This window comes from Brachyhypopomus gauderio, chromosome 3 (assembly GCF_052324685.1).
Source record: "Brachyhypopomus gauderio isolate BG-103 chromosome 3, BGAUD_0.2, whole genome shotgun sequence".
Lineage (NCBI taxonomy): Eukaryota > Metazoa > Chordata > Actinopteri > Gymnotiformes > Hypopomidae > Brachyhypopomus > Brachyhypopomus gauderio.
This window is the reverse complement of record NC_135213.1, coordinates 35,805,992-35,824,591: the sequence shown is the minus strand read 5'-3', so window position 1 is coordinate 35,824,591 and position 18,600 is coordinate 35,805,992. Positions and strand designations below refer to the sequence as shown.

Here is an 18,600-nt window from a genome sequence, read left to right as displayed (position 1 = left end):
AGGTCATAGCTGTCATTCAAGCAAGCGTTAGAGAAACACAGACCCTCATACGGGACAGACCCAAGTCAGATGTATCGATATCGAAGACGTCAGAAGACCAGGACACTCAGGGTCTGAATACAACAATGCTATACTAACTAGAGCCTAAAAATCTAAACCCTTAATCTTCCTTTTGGGTTGGGCCGAGGTCTCAGGGTCCGAGCTTCTGTCTTTGGTCCATAAACCTCAGGCTCACCCAAATAGGCCACCAGTTTCAGAGCAGTGCAGTGTCTCTCAGAATCTTTGTGAGGGAGATCCGAGATGTTCATAGTTCAGTTCAGAACACATAGAAACCCAGGAATGACCACAAGAAGAAGAAACCTGTGCACAGTGTGGACAAACGTAGGAATGACAAATGACTTTCACATTTTTATTCTGCAGTACTGGAGAAACCACGTGGATTCAGGAGCAAAATGATACACACACACACACGCACACACACACACACACCACCAACGAAACTGCAAACAGAAAGTCGTGCATAGTGCCAATGTAAATAAACAACCAGCTACAACAACAGTGCCGAAGGGCGTCTCACACTTTAGAGTCTGTTCCATTGGCGACCATCACCTAGCAACCAATCGGGACCTTGGACTTCCACCAATCAAATAAAACAGCTTCAACATTTTCATAGGAGAGCAGCATTTTGGGTAAACCATGGGAAGCATGTACTTTTAACCAGGTTCGCTTCTGAAATAAATACAAAACACAAATGTGGTGTAAAATACAGGTGTGACACAGATCCAGGCTTGGACATGGAAAAACGTTTGTACTGTGGAGTGTTTGACTGGATGATCAATAGGAACCTGAGCCTGGACCACTAGAAGACCATCAGAAGACCACTAGAAGAACAGCGCACTTTGACCCCAGTGCACAGGAAGCACTCCTGCAGATTCTACACGCAGGTCAGTACACAAACCAAACAGGAAGAACGAAATAAAGAACGAAAACACAAAGGAGGAGGTAACCTAGGAAACAGCTGGGATGACAGGAAGAGATATAGGGAACGAGGAACAGGAAACCCGAAGAGGCTCACAGAGTCGGTGTGGGGGGGGGTAACAGAGTGGGTGTGGGGGGTAACACAGAGTCGGTGTGGGGGGTAACGCAGAGTCGGTGTGGGGGGGGGGGGGGGGGGGGGGGGTGGTAACACACAGAGCACACAGTGGCTTCCAGCAGTGACTTCTTGAAAACGTGTTATGACGGGGAAGAGGACATTTTTCAAAAGCAAATGACAAGTGAGTGGGACTATTTTAGGCTTTTATGACATAAATAACACCCCCACCGCTGTACTGTGATTGTACAGTAACAGCCACTGTACATTAATACACAGCCTCTGTAGTCTGTACATGGTCCGTTCTTTCTTTAAACCCTCATCTCCCCTCTGTGTGTGTGTGTCTGACCTGTTGTCCCTCGTGTCCGACAGCACCAGTGCTGTGTGTACAGGAGTGCGCCGTGTGTACAGTCTTGCATCAGGACTGCTAACATTACTAACATCTGATGGAGGGGGCACAGAGCCACAGGAAACACTACTGACTAAAACCTTCTCATCAACCACAAGACCTCTTCATTCCTTAAAGTCCTGAAACGGGTTTCATGTTAATGAGCTCTAGTTAATAAAGTCCCTTCCCAGCCTTTGTTTGTTTGTTTGTTGTTGTTTATTTGTTGTTGTTTATTTACACTGCATACTGTAAAACCTTCCATGCGTATTCGTGTCATGGTGCTGCTGTAGGTGGGTCATCGTGGCGACGTCCACCTCTAGGTCCGGACCTGGAATTTGCCAGCCATGGTCATGTATTTGATGCCTTTGAAGGGTTTGTATTTCTCCCCATACATGTCCAAACGGTTCACCTTCAGGCCTTAAAGACAAACACAAGAAAGACCACATGTGACAACACAATCTGTGCTGTACAATACGTTGCCATGGTGCTTTGGGTATAGGTATGTATCACAGGACACTCGCTGAAAGAGGCACATTTGCATGTGAACCCACAGACCTGCAGGAATTGGGGCTCTATTGAGCAAATTGCTAACGCTGCGCAATCGCACCACCTAGTGGTCGAATCATGGTAACGTCATGAATATTGATGTAACAATGGCATTATGGTATAATACAGGGGTGGCCAACCCGCGGCTCGCGTGGTTTTATGCGGCTCCCCAGCCGGTCCGCGGGCTCACCTGCACAAACGGGGCGACACACTGCTACATTTTCGTGGTGCGCGGTTAGTTTACAAGCCTAGCGAGCCGCTAATACTTTTAAAACCGGCGTAGTGGAAAACACGCATTTGACTGTCTTCACAGCTAATAATTTACACTCGACCCCCCCCCCCCCCCCCCCGCTCAACAGATTACGCTCGCCCCCCCCCCCCCCGCTCAACAATCTACACTCGCCCATGTACGATGTGGCTCTTTGCCGTAACACAGTAAGAAAAGTGGCTCTTGGTCTATGACGGGTTGGCCACCCCTGGTATAATAACAGCATTGCGATGCTGTCTAAGCCACATTATTTATTGTATCAATAAATTTAATCTTGCAATCAAATAATCTCCTGAACATCTTGATCTCCCATGAAAACGAATCATTTTAATTTTCTAAACTGACATGGTCCAAATAGAATGGATTACGTTTTTTTTTTTAGCTCTTGTAAAAACTATAAACACACACACACATATTATATATATATATATATATATATATATATATATATATATATATATATATATATACATACATACACAATATATTATATATTAGGGGTGGGCATAGATTAATTTTTTAATCTAGATTAATCTCACTGAAATCTTGAAGTTAATCTAGATTAATCTAGATTAAAGTGGCTCATTCAGAATATGCGTGCTACCCAAGTAATGACTAAAAGTCAGTCTTTGAGATACGGTTTCTTAATACAGAGGGGCTTAGACCAGGGGCTCATCTCCTGTTTCCAAAATGCATCAATGACTGCTTGAGAAAGCTGTTCTACTTTGATACTTGAAGAAAACAAACATGCTCATGTTCAACGGTTTATTCAGTTAAACATGAAAATAGTACTGTAAGCCTACATACTTTAAGAGGACATATTCAGTCAAACATGAATTTGTAAGCCTACATACTGTACATTAAAAGGGGTTGATAACATGTTTATTCAGCTAAACATGAGATTTGAAATGTAAGCCAACATTTAGTACATTTAACCTGTTTTCGGCGGCGGCTACTCTTCCCCTGGGCTGCATCAGTGCTTGACCAGCGTCAGCAGCATTAGCAAACGGGTGCTTTGTGTTTAAATGGTACTTCAGACTGGTAGAACTCCTACAATAAACTAATTCCACGTTGCATAAGGTGCAAACAACTTTAGTCTTGTCAATGTCTCCATTAGGAAGCTTCTTAAAAATGAATTTTCCATGAAACAAACCTGGCGACTTCGTGGCTGCATCCATGTAAACACATGTGCGATTTCTTGTGGTAGTAATTTCTTTGTAATTCACAGGTTTGAAAACTCGTTCTCGCCCCCTACTGTGCAATTTGGTTAGGAACCCGAGCTAAACTATCAAGGTGAAAGTCATCATAGTTTGCTTACCTATTTTGACACAGTTCCCAACCAAACTTTAAGAATAGATTAATATTAATATTTTTTATATCGCCCGATAAGAGTATCACATTATCGAACGCCGTTAACGCCCCACCATATATATATATATATATATATATATATATATATACACACACACATATATATATATACACACACACACATATACATATATATATATATATATATATATACATATATATATATATATATATATATATATATATATATATATATATGTGTGTATATATATATATATATATATATATGTGTGTATATATATATATATGTGTGTGTGTATATATATATATGTGTGTGTATATATATATATATATATATATATATATATATATGTGTGTATATATATATATATATATATATATATGTGTGTATATATATATATATATATATATATATATATATATATATATATATATATATATATATATATATATATATATATATATATATATATACACACACATTAGGGGTGTATTCAACTAAGGATTTTCATAGTCGAATCTGATTCGTCAGCTTTTCCCTTTAGTCGACTAATAGTCAATCGGGTTTATTTATTTTTTTTAGAGCACCTTAAACGGGATCGCGTTCTCATTCAGGACTTTTTTCCTCTTCAAAGTAAAAACCTAAAACACTCAGATAAACGAATAAACACGGTATTATTCAACTTTTATTTATTTACTCATTTATTTTTTATGAAACGTTAGAGAACATTAACCGTCAGTGCGCATTGCGTATATCGTCAGATAGGCACTGTGCAAAATGTCAAAAATATTTTAAATAAAATATGCCTGCTTGAAAATATAAAAAAAACTGCCACACAACAGCAAAAAAATATAAGGAAAGGTTCAAGTAACGGAGTTTAAAAGCAAACAACAACAAAAAATGTTTATAAGCCTACTTGCCGAGACTCACCGCGACGAGACGACACGACCGAAACAACAAACGGCTGAAATGTTTTTTTTCGCCTTACGCGTTTTAAATAGTATGCCATGTTGGTTGTTGTCGTGCGAAATGAAAGACGTTGATGACATAACTTGCACTTTACTTTGTTTGATTCATCTTTATGTTTTTCAAAATACTTTTAAAGTTTTTTAGTAGCCATTATAATCTCGGCAGATGCTGCGTATTCTGTAGCGTGTTCAGCTCCGCTCGTTTGGATTGTGCAACTGCAGGGTGTGATTTATTAATGTGTAGTAAAGAAGATGCTTATAAAAACATTTTTTAATATTTGTTAACAGAAATTAGGATGATTTTATTTGACAAAAGGCTATATATAACGAAAACAAAGACATTTCATGTAACAACTAATGCTTGGCTGCATCCTTGGGCACCCCCATGCAGTTAGAATGGTACATTCGACTATGACGTTCATAGTCGACTAGGGGGTATAGTCGACTATAGTCGAATCAGCGACTATTGCAGGTCACCCCTAATATACATATACACACACATACAGTGATGGCTTAGTTACTTTGAAAAAGTAATACGATTACTGATTACTCCTTTAAAAAGTAACTTAGTTACGTTACATATTACTTGATTTTAAAAGTAACTACAAGTTACTTTAGTAGTTACATTCAGCAGCAAAATGAGTTTTTCCAATACTCACTTTATTGGAAGTGCATTTTAAACAGTAAAAATGTAGCTCCTGATATCACGTTTGTGTCGCTGTGCGGTATTATTTGTAAATATTTTTGTAAACGTAATACAAGCGAACTATTCAGTCAGACAGCTATTTGTTGTGAAACGAAATACCATTACAATTTCAGGCATTTTAAGTAGGCTACGTTAGCCTAAATTCCAGCACATTTCAAACCTGGAACACAAAGCAACATTAAAATTCGTCAGGTAAATGTTCATTCCCCTGTTTTTGAATGAAGTCTCGTGTTGGGCTTTATAAAGCCATGCTGGAGTTATGGTGCAGTGAAATGCAGGCAAGTCTCCTTCTGTCTCCTTCTCCCTCTGTTTTCTAGATAACCTTGTTTTTTCAGCCAGTGTCTATGTGAACATAATTTGTGTATTACGATTTCCTGAGCAATGTGTGCTCTTTATCTGGGGGTGTAATGAAGGCTGTTATATGGCTCTGTGAACGGGAGGAACCGAGGAGGAGGTGAGAAGCTGGAGGCCATGGCAGGAGCTATCAGACACACCCATCTATAAGACACGCCCACCTATAAGACACGCCTACCTGATACAGCCATCTGTGGGATCTTGAACTGGATGTTGATGGTGGGGTTCTCGTCAGGCTTGGAGGCACCTGCCTGTAAACTCATGCTGCCCTTGAGACTGGGCAGCTTCTGTGGGTTGATCTTCCCCACGTCCCAAGTCAAGAGCTGAGGACCAGCGCACACACACACACACACGACATTACTCATCTCTTTCAGGGGTATACTGCACTTGTATATTAACACTAAATAATTGTATTCCTGCACCTAACCCTGACCCTTAACCTCTGACCCTTCAGCTCTCTCACTAGGGTCTGAAGTGTAGGAACTCTGCAGATTTCACAAGGGCAGCAGTGCAGTGCCTTCACACATGTGTGATGGGAGCCAGTGTCTACCCAACCGCTCCCAGTTCACCCAGTTCACATAAAAGTTCATCATTAAAGTCTCCCGTCATGCTCAGGAACTTACGAACAGAAATCATTAATGCCGTTAACATAATTGCTTCTTTATAAATGTGGGGATTAATTTCTATTGTGTCATACTGACAACACATAATAAAAGTCAAATGAGCATAAACCCCTGTGATGTTAGTGTGACAGTGTTCAAAGGACATCCTGTAAGTTAAGAGTCACATACAACAGGACACACATGCCCAGTGAAACATTCTCATACACACACACACACACATAAATGTGCATGACCATAAACACTCACACACGACACACAGAAGCACACAGCAGTGCGCACACACATACGTGTACAGGGAGCAGGCACGGCGGACCCCGGTTACCTTGGTGACGGGGTCAAAGGTGTAGGTGCCCTGTGAGGGGGTGAGGTTGGCGTTGAGGACCACACGGGGCAGCTGGCTGCTGACCAACACCGCCTCCACCACCTTCCCCATCGTCTGCTTGGGCCCCAGGGTCAGGTCAAAGCGGCCCTGGGAGCTGCCCTCACGAAACGTGATATTGTGTTTCACATAAACAGGAATGGCCACCAGACTAACGAGAGAGAGAGAGAGAGAGAGAGAGAGAGAGAGAGAGAGAGAGAGAGAGAGAGAGAGGGAGAGTGCAAGTGAGAGAGTGAACACAGGACACAGATTTTTAAAAGTCATTTTAAAAAGTCTCTTGTATCACTGTTACTGTTTAGATAAGTTTTAGTTCATCAGAGCTGCTGTTGGAGATGAACAACAGTATCAATTTCATTTATTTTTTAGTTACTTTATATTTCTCATTTCCTGTTGTTTTACATGGATACTGGTTTTAATGTTAAATTAGTCAATCCATACATGAATGTTTTTTCTTTTTTTTCACAATTTTGAACCTACAAATTAATATTTTGTGGGATTTTGTGTTTTACTCTCAAACTCTCCAGTAGATCTAGAAGATCCCTTTTTAAAGTGTAAGTAAAGACAATCTCTCTTCCCCATGAACAATAATGAACATTCACGTATGAACTGATGAATGTTCCTCTCCGGAGCTGTGTTAATGGCCGGCGTTACAAGGTTTTTAAACGGCGAGCGTAGGCCTCACTTCTGTGAGCTGACGTGGTAGGACAGTAGCCGGAAGTTTCCGTCAGGAGGGATGAAGGAGAGGATGCGTTCGGCCTCCCAACGCTTAAAACGAACGCAGGGGTGAAAGCTCACGTCGTCCAGCAGGCGGGGGTTCTGAGAGACGGAGAGACGAGGAAGAGACGAGAGAAGAGACGAAAGGAGCAGAAAGACGGAGAGAGGTGAACAGGCGAATGATGGAGGACTGAACACCGTATACGTGTAGCGAATGTCTGAGGCGTTAGAACAGAAAAAAACAAATTCAACAAAAACGATCCGGGCCTCGTGTGCACACAGGCCACCGTCTCCTCTCTTCTCACGGAGACGTCACATACGCTCAGACAGGGCTCAGCTTCTGTGCTCCCCACTAATTCGCAGTTGGATAAATTATGAACTCTTGGGGCAAAAGTGAACAGAGTGAACATGGGCTCACCATAAACGAGAGAGTGAGATCGGGCATTCCAGTGAGCTTCACGCAAGCATCGATCACACCCTGGATCTCCGCGGTGACGGTGGAACCTGTGTGGTGTGGAGTGGGAGGAGCCAGAAGATCCTCTTTAGTGATACATGTCTGATGTGAGCTGGCAAATGGTACACATGCAATTAAGAAGCCACGCAGCCATTGGACGGGAGTGGGGCGGGACTGTACCTGATTTATCAATGATGGCGTCAATCTCTTCCACCACATCAAAATAAGCCTCGTTGTTTGTGTACTTCACCCCTGTGCGTCGCCATGGTACCACGGAGAGCTGGCCCGTGGGAAGCTGCTCCCCAACATTAGTGCTGCCTGTTTTACAGAGCACACACACACACACACACACACAATCAGGACACACCATTTGAAAACCGTTGTAAATCAGACTCTGTTTACATTCGTTACCACGTGAGATGTAACAACACCATCTTTTTTTGCTGATATAGATATCCGAATAGCACATCTGAAGCAGGAGACGATACTACCAGCACTCTTCAGTGTAACCACATGGTTTTAAGAGAACGGAAGCTAGGGTTGCAACGGTATGAGATTTTCACGGTATGATAACCGTCTCAGAAAATACCGCGGTATCACGGTTATCACGGTATCACAGTTAGTTTGTATATTATTAAAAGATACACCGACCCTTAAAGAAATTACAAGTTATTTTTGTTCAATTAACTATTTATTGTAGAAACCTGGAACTATTGTATACAAAATGTGTCCTTTAAAAAAATAAGCTGTACACATGTTTATATAAATACTGCAAAATTAGAGAAACCTAAATCATGGATTTCAGTACAATTATTTAAGTTTAAATTATTTAATATCTGATAAACTCAGCCTGGGTCAGTGTCTGATCAACAACTGTTGTAAACGTCCGTTGTACTGCCAAGTTGGAATATAACCAGATACTGCACGAAGAGAGGATTTATTTCTGACATCATCACAATAGAGATTTCTATTTTAAGGTTTTCACACCGAGTCTGGTTTTAACATATCAAAAACAGGTACGTTAGAATTTGAACGCATGTAAATTAATAGCGTCTTTCACATCCAGTGAAAGCAATGACCATAAAAAGCTAGGTTTATACTTTCACTAGTGACCGTAGCACGCGACTCCGCACAGTTCTTTTGTCTTACGTTAACAAATACGAGCCTCTTTTAATTCCAGGACAAAACATGAGAGAACGTGAAGACGTTAAGATTGGGCGTTTTGGAAATAAACAACCATTAAATAATGTGATGAAAAAGCGAATTATTTCGAGTATATGTATAAATATTTAACTTAATTAAGTTTAAGGTGCTGGGAAATATTGAAACGGACCTTTAAAGTGACGTACAAGTGTTTTAATTCCACCTTTTAAACGTGTATGAATCCTGCAAACGTGACTTTGTTCATTGCGCTGAGGCGCAGCGCGCAAAGTTACAAAATTCGAGAGGTGTACGACCTCGCGAATCGACAGCGCGCGAGACCCTCGCGCACGGGCGGAGCCACCGCGATTACGTCATTTTCGCCACTGATTTTAGTTTAGCTTTTTTTTTTTGTAAAAAAATGTGTTAAGTCTGATGCACTTTCTGCCATTCTCACTGCTGTGTGCTGAGTAGCTGAACCGGAGCGGAGTTGCGCATGCGCGGGTCAGTTTCTCCGCTGGCTTGCTTTTTACCGGTAATAAGCAAACGCACACGGTATGATAACCGTGCATTTTAATACCGTGGTATACCGTGAAACCGGTTACCGCTGCAACCCTAACGGAAGCACAACATATTGTGCCAACACAGACCTCAGCACACATCACAGAAGGCTGTAATACATCATCAGCTTCGTTTGTGCTCCTTAATCAACTGAAATGAGCTATTTGAGTCTTGGATTAACCAATCAGGAAGCTGCTTTACAAGGAGGCAGATGAACGTGCTTGTCAATCATTTTATACAGCAAATTGATAAGCTAAGTCAGGGGTGGCCAACCCGCGGCTCTTTGCCTGGTTTCATGCGGCTCCCCAGCCGGTCCGCGGGCTCACCTGCACAAACGGGGCGACACACTGCTACATTTTCGTGGTGCGCGGTTAGTTTACAAGCCTAGCGAGCCGCTAATACTTTTAAAACCGGCGTAGAGGAAAACACGCATTTGACTGTCATCACAGCTAATAATTTACACTCGCCACCCCCCCCCCCCCCCCCCCCCCCGCTCAACAGATTACACTCGCCCATGTACGATGTGGCTCTTTGCCGTAACACAGTAAGAAAAGTGGCTCTTGGTCTATGACGGGTTGGCCACCCCTGAGCTAAGTGATAAGCTGTGTGTGTGTGTGTTTGGTTGGACGTTGTGAGACCTATAGGAGGGGGTGGTCTCCTTCATCCTCGTGAGAGATAACATGGACTCCTAAATGACAACAGCCAAAACACATCATCATATATCGCTCACAAGCTTCCAAAGCTGTTGTTCCATGTTCCGGTCTTTACATTCCATGTTCCGGTCTTTGCGTTCCATGTTCCGGTCTTTGCGTTCCATGTTCCGGTCTTTGCGTTCCATGTTCCGGTCTTTGCGTTTCTCCCCTCTCTGACATCTGCAATATGCTTAAGGCACTTTGTCAGAATGGGCGGTGCTGAGAGGCGCTCACCTGTGATTGTGTTAACCACCGTACGCAGGATGGTCGGAGGCTTAATGAGCTCTTTCAGGATGTTGGACTCGGTAGCCAGAGGGAAGCCATTGTCCAACATCTCCTCCAGCAACTCGTAGACCACCACCACGTTGTCCTTTATGGCCGCTTCAGTGCACACGCCGAAATAGTCCTGGGAGTGAGAGGGAAATCGAAAAGAATGAGAGAGAAATGTTTGCATTGGTTTTTAAAAATTCTACAGTCACGTCCATTACTATCTCGAGGGCCTACCTGCCAGTTCTAATGGTGGTTTACAACACGACACAGGTTTCTCCGTTTATCAGCATGTATATGAGGACAGATACTCGAGCACTTTCATCGCACCCCAGCAGGCGATGTTGTTTGCAGAAGGCTGGTGAGATGTATCTGGACTACAAACCTGAAACGTGTCCACAACGCGATGCAGGAACTCGATGACGAACAGAGGAGGCACCTCGCTTTGGATCACAGCCACGAAGAAGATGCGATGGCGGAAGACGTTGATGAGGTAGTGGTGCGGAGTCGGGATGACCGGAGGCACGTTCTCTGGTTCCGTGGCGCGTTCCTGGGCCTCGAAGAAGTAGTCGCACACGGACCGGCTGACGGCGCTCTTCCAGTGTTTCTCCAGGAAGATGTCCCCCGTGGCGTTGACCAGGAACAGGCTGTGGATCATCTTGACAGCTCGCTGGACTGGCAAAAACAAAAAACAACCTTATGTCAATTATGAACCCTAAATATATAAATATTCTCTATATATACTGTAAATATAGTCGGATGTTTGGAGAACTTCGCCACTCCTGTGTTGCACGGACCTGGATCGCGACGCGAACCGATACGACCTCATTTAATATTCGACAGCATCATGTTACGAAACTGCTGAACGCGCCCGAGTTGCGCCTGAATAAACTCCGCTACCCGCCCGCTGGACCCACTACACCCTCCACCCGCATCCCTGCTCCAAAGCCTCCATCTTCCACCTCCATCCTCCTCTCTCCGCGTCACGGGTCTGTCTCGTGACCACCTGCCTCGCTGTGTCCCACAAAGACACACGTTTTGCGTGTGTGTGTAAAGGCCAACACAGTTATAGTAGTAAGATACTCACGGTGACAACAGTTACGGTTCGGCTCTTTCACCCTCCTGAATATTTCAATGAACGCAGACGAGAAATAACGGCTTATTCGGGTTTCAGACGGACATGACTGGCACCGACTCTGGCCAATCAGCGGACGAGTGTCAGTTGCACCCGCCCCTCGACAAAGACGATTGGTGTGCGCTAAGGAAGTAAATGACAAGGGCTATTCGCCGGTCATTGGTCACCTCGGTCGGTAAACACACGTAATCCCGTCTTCTGATTGGCTGAGGAACGAGGCCGTTTCTGACATTGTCCATCAAGGTGAGGTGGGCGCTGCTCCACGGGACTGACTGCAGTAACAGTATAAATGTCAACCATAAAAGTCCCCCGTTTATTAAACTACAACAAGCTTCTTACGGGCGATGGTGTAACCTATAATATTAGCGTCTGAAGAATAACGTGGTATGGTGATAAAGATAAACGATATTACCGCTAGGAACACGAATACGGCATGTGCTTTCTCTTAGGCCATTTTGATTCGATATTAAACGATATTTATTTAAGCCCCATTTATTATGGTTGCAGGTGAACTGATTTTTTGCGAAAATCGCGAAAACACTTGAAATTCATCCAAGTGCGTCGTAACACACCAACATGAAGGCGTTTTAAAAAATGAAACATCTATATGAAATCACAGATTACCAACATAATACAAAATAACAGGACCTGTTGTGAATGCTGGAAACTCTTGTCGAGGTAGGCGCTGAGGGATGTTTTCTAGTAATAGTGCTGTTGTAGTGTTGTGAAACGACAGCGGGAGATGCGCGATGCTGTTTTATTCCTCTCCAGATCCACGTGGTTGTGTGGACACAGGCCTGAAATAAGGCCTCTCACTCCAGTGAGCCTCTCGGAGCACATCTAGGACAGGTTCACGTACAGTACGTGTCCTCAAAATGTTCAAACGTTTAAAAATATGCAGGCTAAGATGTTTTGTGTCATATAGACACAAACTGAGTAGACTTTACTGAATAGGTGACAGTAGATTTGCTATTGTGTAATAGTAATACCATACAGGAGGAAGCTATTTAAATGTACAGAAACAAGTGAAACGGCTCAACATAATTTATTTTTGTTTCATGTTAAAATGTACAGAGTTCTTTGAAAGTACTTGCTAAGAAAGAAAAAAGGAACAAATTAATGGAAATACATACAGGGACGAAATAGAGGGGAGAGAGGAGGTCGGGCGCTGACGCTCGCGCCCGGCGCCAGCACCGCTCGCGCGCTCTCTCTCCATCTACCGCGCGCTCTCGTAGCTTACAACTCACCATGTACAATTACAAAGGATACAAAAAAGGGGAAGCAATATAAACAGACAAACATACCGAGCTCATTTTTACATGCTCTGTAGATGTAAAGAAGTCGTCCTATTCACACACGAAAAAAAACGAGGGAAAATAAAAAAGAAGAAAAAGAAAAACAAAACCCCTCAAAAACAAAATAGAAAAAAGACGGCTAAATGACCCTTAGATATTTGTCGTTTGTGTTTTAAAATAGCATTAATATACTACACAAGGATAGAAAACTCTAGAGATGAGATGGAATGGTTAAAGGCATCTTAGTCACTAAGTGAGTTGTAATTTTTTTTAAGTTTTGAATTTCTTAATAATATTACCCCAAGAGTTGAGCTAAAAAATATGTAGTTTTTTTTTTCCTGAAACAGAAGTGAAAAAAATGACAGTACCAATATCCATGTCAATTTTTTTTTGTTTTATATTATAGAAAAAACATTTTCTCTACAATAAGTTTGCTAAAGTCAAAAAGAGTCAGCTTGTGTCATAAAAGAAAGCTGCCCAGTCTGATAAAATTCAGAAAATTAAAACAAAATAAGGAGGGGGAAAACACAAATAATATAATGAAAATGTCAGGAACGTGTTCTCATATTGACACTGAATATTGAACACTGAATACATAAATTCCTTGCCCCTTGTCCTATACTGGTGACTGTCCCCGTACAACATGCACTTTAACCAAGAATGTCAGCACGTGTCCCCATATGTGTTTAATACACACACCCACACTGTCCACTTGTACTTCACTGGTAAAGGTGAACTGCCATCAGAACAGCACAAGCGTCTGTGGTCGGAGGTGCATGAAGCACTCCCCGAGCCCACACACCCACACCCACACCCACACACACACACACACACGTACAGAGTGCTATTAGCGCTAACAGATAGGACACAAATGCTGAGATAAGTATGTTTCAGAAAATAAAACAAATACAACAAAAAAAAAAACCCCCCAGCAGACTACCACCACTCTGTGTTGTGAAACACTGGTATGAGAGGAGACCCGAAACAAAAAACAAAAACAAGAAATAAAACAAAAACAATTCTCCCTTAATTACACTGCCCTCTACTGGAGTGACTGGAGTGTTGGCGAAGCTCAAGTTGTAGTTCGGGAGCCTGTGCTGTGAATCAGGAAGTACCAGAATATTTACATCTACAAGTTTCACAGGCGCTCGATCATTTCAGCCTAGCAGACTGAAACACGATCATTTCACTCTTGGACAACTAGGGATAAAGTCTCTCAGTCTCTCCCACTGATGAGAACACCGAACCAAATGGTTCCGTGTGAAGAACGAGGAAGACACGGATTTCTGGATCTTCATCTGTGTGTCTCCTTTAATAGCTCCACGCCTGGTCTCTCTCTCTCACTCACACACACACACACACACACAGAAGTGCCTACATCGTGACTCTGAAGTGGCTCTAGACGTGTGCGCACGCGAGTGTGTGTACTGGTGTCCAAAGCAGAGTGCGTGTGCTCCCAAGTGTGAATGCTTGTAAGAGCAAAAGTGTGTGGATCATACCCCCCAATCCCTACACACACACACACACACACACACACACACACACACTTAACCTAAGCATGAAGCTAGACTGAAACACAAGCATTTCAACGTTTAGAAAAACAAACAAACAAAAAAAAAAAAACAAAAAGGTGGTAACAATAATAATAATAATAAAAGAACAAAGTTAATCTACAACGGTTTTCTCATTTTTTTTCAGGTAAGGCTTCCTATGTCGAGTCTAACATGTGCACGAATCAGTACGCGTCCAACAACGTCAAAGGCGACTCGGGCTCTCCGCTGGAGGAGTTCGGCCCTCCTGGAACCACGTCACTTTGCTTCTTCCGCTACACCACTGTCGTGCGTGAAGAAGCAGGGACACCCGGGAGAGGAGTGAAGCGCGCCCCCTGCTGGTAGTGCAGCAAACACCGGACCCATCCCATCACGGGGCGGGTGCGACTGGCCGTCTGGGCCGCGCGACCCGGTGGGGGAGCGCGTGAGCCGTGTGGCGGGGATGAAAGGCGCCGGATGGGGTGAGGAGGAGCTCCACGACCACGATGTACACGTAAAAGAGAAAGAAGCGATAGCTGGACGACTACGTCACCTCCGCCCGTCTGCTCCTCGGCCCACACCTCAGGAGGGTGGCGGCTCTAACACAGAGAGCATGCGAGTCTCTGGAGGGGGGTTAAAATGTCCGTTTTCCGAGTTTTTTTTGTGTGTTTTGTTTTAATGCTCTGTCTCTCTCCTCCTGTCTATTCCTCCGTCTCTCTCTCTCTCCGTCTGTTCCCACGTTTCGTTCTCATCTGCTCATGTAAGGCGACTGTTTAGGAACGCCGGCGTAGCTGTGGTGAGACGGGGCAGCGTACATCATGTTGCCATGGTGATTCGGCTGCATAGGCTGCTGGGTGTACTGGCCGCCCATCATGCCCATCTGCATCTGCATGGGGTACTGGGCGGGCTGGTTCATGTAGGGCGGGTTGCCGTGGTAGCCGCTGTTCATCATGGGCTGGGTCATGCGGTAGCCGGCCGACATGGCAGCGTTGAGGGGGTTCATGTTCATGGAGTTGTAGGCCGGCGTGGGCATGAGGTTGGTCATCATGCCCCGCTGGACGGTCAGCGTGCGCGGCGAGCTCTGCATGGCCACGGTGCTCGAGCTGCGTCCGTACAGCTGCTGCTGGTGCGAGCCGGCCGGGATCTGGGAGGCCTTGGAGCGGATGGCGATGTGGCCCTTCACCGTGGCCATCTGACCCTGCAGGCGCTGGGCGTGCGGCGGGGGGGGGAGGCCGATGTTGGGGCCCGGCATGTTGCACTGGATCAGGGGGGAGGCCAGGTTCATGGAGCCGGAGGACAGGTTTGGGGGAGGGGTCATGGTGGGTTGGGTCTGGGGGAGGGGCGGGTGGGGGGAGGAGGTGAGCTGGGCCAGGCCGGGGTTGGACAGCGAGACGCTGGTGGCGTAGGAGGTGACGGCGGCCGAGTGGGAGTAAGGCATGTTGTGGGGGTCCATGATGGTGTTGGTGAGCTGCTGCAGCTTGGCCAAGCTGAAGGTGGCCGAGGGCTGGGCGTAGCCGCCCGCCCCGAAGTCTCCGCCCATGCGGTCGTACAGGCTCCGCCCACCGCCTCCGCCTCCGCCCGCCGCGCTCTCGGGAATCTCCATGATCATGGGGGTGGATGCGAATCCGTTTCCCATGCTGCACTGGGAGAGGGGCTGCTGCTGGGGCGGAGGGGGCGGCGGCCCCGAGGGTGGGGGCGGGGGCTGTTGCTGTTGTTGCTGGGCAACCTTCTTCTGCTGCACCTGCTGTTGCTGCTGTTGGGTGGCACTCGGTGGCCTGTCGATAACAACGCAGCTCTGCGGCGACTTGATGCCACAGCCGGGAGTGTTTGTGGCGGGTGGAGGAGGTGGAGGTGGGGGTTGTGGGACAGGACCGCCCGCTCCACCAGCGCCGTTTGAGCCGGGGCCGGCGTTGGGGCCGCCGTTTGGGCCGGGACCGGCCTGCTGAATCAGCCCGCAGCCCCCTATGGTGAGCTGAGAGCTGACGACCACGGAGGCGGAAGACGGGAGTCCGGGCGCAGAGACGAAGGAGCAGCTGTTGCCCTGCGAGGACGAGGAGGACGGCGTGGACGAGGAAGAGGAGGCGGACGACGACGCCGTGGCGGGCCCCACCGGCGGTACGGACATCCCGCCTCCGGTCCCCGCGTTGCCTCCGCCCCCTGCAGCTCCACCCATGGTGGAGTCGTAGCTGCTGGGGTTGTCGTAGTTCTCCGTGGTGCTCTCGATGCTGCCCAGGTCGCTGAAGCCGCTGTCCACCACCTGTTGGGAGTGGTCGGACACGGACGGCACGTCCATCATGGGCGACGTCTCCATGTTCTGCAGCGACGGAGCCGACAGCGAGCCGGGGTGCTCGGGGGTGATCTGGGTGTAGCCCCCGCCCGCGCCCCCACCCGCCCCAGACGCCACGGCCACCCCTGGCCCCGCGTCGAGGGGCCCCGGCGTCATACCCGGGCTGTTGACGGAGCGTACGGACTGGCTAGCTAAAGGGGGCAGGGGAGGGTTGGGCATGGGGCTGCTGTGTTGGGACGCACCACAGTCGTCCACCATAGCCAGCGCCTCGTCCTCCCCCTCGCCGTGGCTGTAGCTCTGGAGGGTGCGGCAAGCGGCCAGCGTCTCCTCGCAGTCCTGGTAGGCCCCGTGGGACTCCGTTTCCTCGTCCTGGGCTTCGCCTTGCGTGAGCGACTGGACGGCCTGGACGGTCTCCAGGTCCAGCTCGCTGCTGTGGTGTGGGTGGGAGTGGTGGTGGGGGTGGTGGTGATGGTGGTGGTGGTGATGGTCGTGCGCGTGGTGGCCCAGCTCGTCCTTGAATTCGGTGCTCGCGTGCGGATGCTCGGAATTCATCAGCAGGACGGACTTGTCCTCCATCGGCCGCAGGTCCGGCGGGTCAGACGGGGCCGCGATGGACGTCACGGTCTCCACGGCGGCCGCCGCGGCCGCCGACGACTCCTCCTGCTCCCTCCGTCGCCGCTCGTCCTGGGCGTCGACCGAGCCCGTCTTCACCTCCTCTGGCTCGTCCTCCTCATCTTCCTCCTCCTCCTGCTTGCTGACGTAGTCCCTCGCCACGCTCACCTGCACGTCTAAAAAACCTTCCCCCGTCTGGGGCTCCTCCTTCACGGGTGGCGATCGGACGGGAGATGAAGGCTCCTCTTCCTCGTCCTCCAGCTCTTCGTCTTCGTCGTCGGAGGCGGGGCTCTTTCCTCGTTTGGCGCCGTCTCGTTTCTCTTCCAGGCGGCCGTCGCCTTCGTCGTCCGCGTCGTGATCGTCGCTCCGCCGGCTACCGGAGCTCGGCACTGCCGCCACCCTCCGGCTTCTGGAGCCACTTTGATCTTCGTCCTCCCTCTCCTCATCTTCCTCCGGGTCGGCCACATCTCCGTCTCTGGTCGGAGGGACTCTGGAGCCAGAAGACTGCGACAGGGAACGCGAGGGTGGACGGCTGGGTTTCTCCCCCGCCCATGCTTGATCTTCCTCCTCCTCCTCGTCCTCTTCCTCCTCTTCCTCATCAGGCTCGGACGCCGGCAGAGGTTTGGGGGCAGGCAGCTGGAGGCCGGGGTTCTTCGGCGGCCGACCCCGCCTCCGTGGCTTGGGCGCGTCCCTCATCTTCTGGATAAAATCGTCTTCCTCATCAGAGTCCTTACGCTTCTCCGAGTCTGGGTCGGACGTCAGGCTTTTCCTCTTGCAGCCCCGGTCCTCCAGAGCGGGCTGGTCCGGCCCCAGCTGACCCCCGCCACCTCTCTCCAGCTCCTGTCTGGCCGCCTCTTCCTGGGCGCGCTGCAGGTAGTAGCTCCGCGGCTTCCTGCCAGGTTTCCCCTTGATCTTGGGGGGTGGCGGGTCCTCGGAGGAGGGGGCGGTCAGGCCGGAGTCGGCAGGCTGGCCTGCCACGCATCCGGGCTTCCTCCCAGGACGCTTCTTCCAGCACATTGGCTTGCGGCTCTTGCCCTTGGGCCAGCCCTTCTTCTTCTTGGCCGGGGCCTCCGCGGTGGCGGCCGGCGGGCCTTCCTGCTCCAACGCCTCCGCTTGTTCCGGTCTCCGCAGGCCCGTTACGGGCTTCAGCACCGGAGTGGAATCTGGGGAGAGGGAATGTGAATGTCAGCAGTGTGATCAACACACAGTAGACACACCTGAGGCCTGCATGCTATTTTTCTGCCAATTGCAAATTGAAA

At 47.5% G+C, this 18,600-nt stretch overlaps 2 protein-coding genes across 8 annotated transcripts in view; both read right to left on the bottom strand.

Moving 5' to 3' along the window:
• Nucleotides 1-395: 395 nt before the first annotated feature.
• ap3m2 (adaptor related protein complex 3 subunit mu 2) lies at nucleotides 396-11,721 on the bottom strand. Of its 2 annotated transcripts, none has more exons than XM_076997939.1 (9): nucleotides 11,571-11,721; nucleotides 10,869-11,158; nucleotides 10,451-10,622; nucleotides 8,004-8,141; nucleotides 7,788-7,873; nucleotides 7,338-7,471; nucleotides 6,599-6,806; nucleotides 5,832-5,976; nucleotides 396-1,895 (listed from the first exon to the last, which is right to left on the bottom strand). In XM_076997939.1, the coding sequence occupies exons 2-9, from the start codon at nucleotides 11,139-11,141 to the stop codon at nucleotides 1,795-1,797; spliced, it is 1,257 nt and encodes a 418-aa protein (XP_076854054.1). In that variant the 5' UTR covers nucleotides 11,142-11,158; nucleotides 11,571-11,721; the 3' UTR covers nucleotides 396-1,794. The 2 variants fall into 2 exon arrangements, with proteins under 2 accessions (XP_076854054.1, XP_076854053.1); XM_076997938.1 differs by lacking the exon at nucleotides 11,571-11,721 and adding an exon at nucleotides 11,281-11,440.
• Nucleotides 11,722-12,647: 926 nt separating this feature from the next.
• The window catches only part of kat6a (K(lysine) acetyltransferase 6A), a 35,776-nt gene continuing 29,823 nt past the window's right edge, over nucleotides 12,648-18,600 (bottom strand). For all 6 annotated transcript variants that reach the window (XM_076997924.1, XM_076997928.1, XM_076997925.1 and 3 more), the window contains one exon: nucleotides 12,648-18,504. In XM_076997924.1, coding sequence (XP_076854039.1) covers nucleotides 15,191-18,504 — 3,314 coding nt within the window. In that variant the 3' untranslated portion in view covers nucleotides 12,648-15,190. The remainder of the gene's footprint in view (nucleotides 18,505-18,600) is intronic.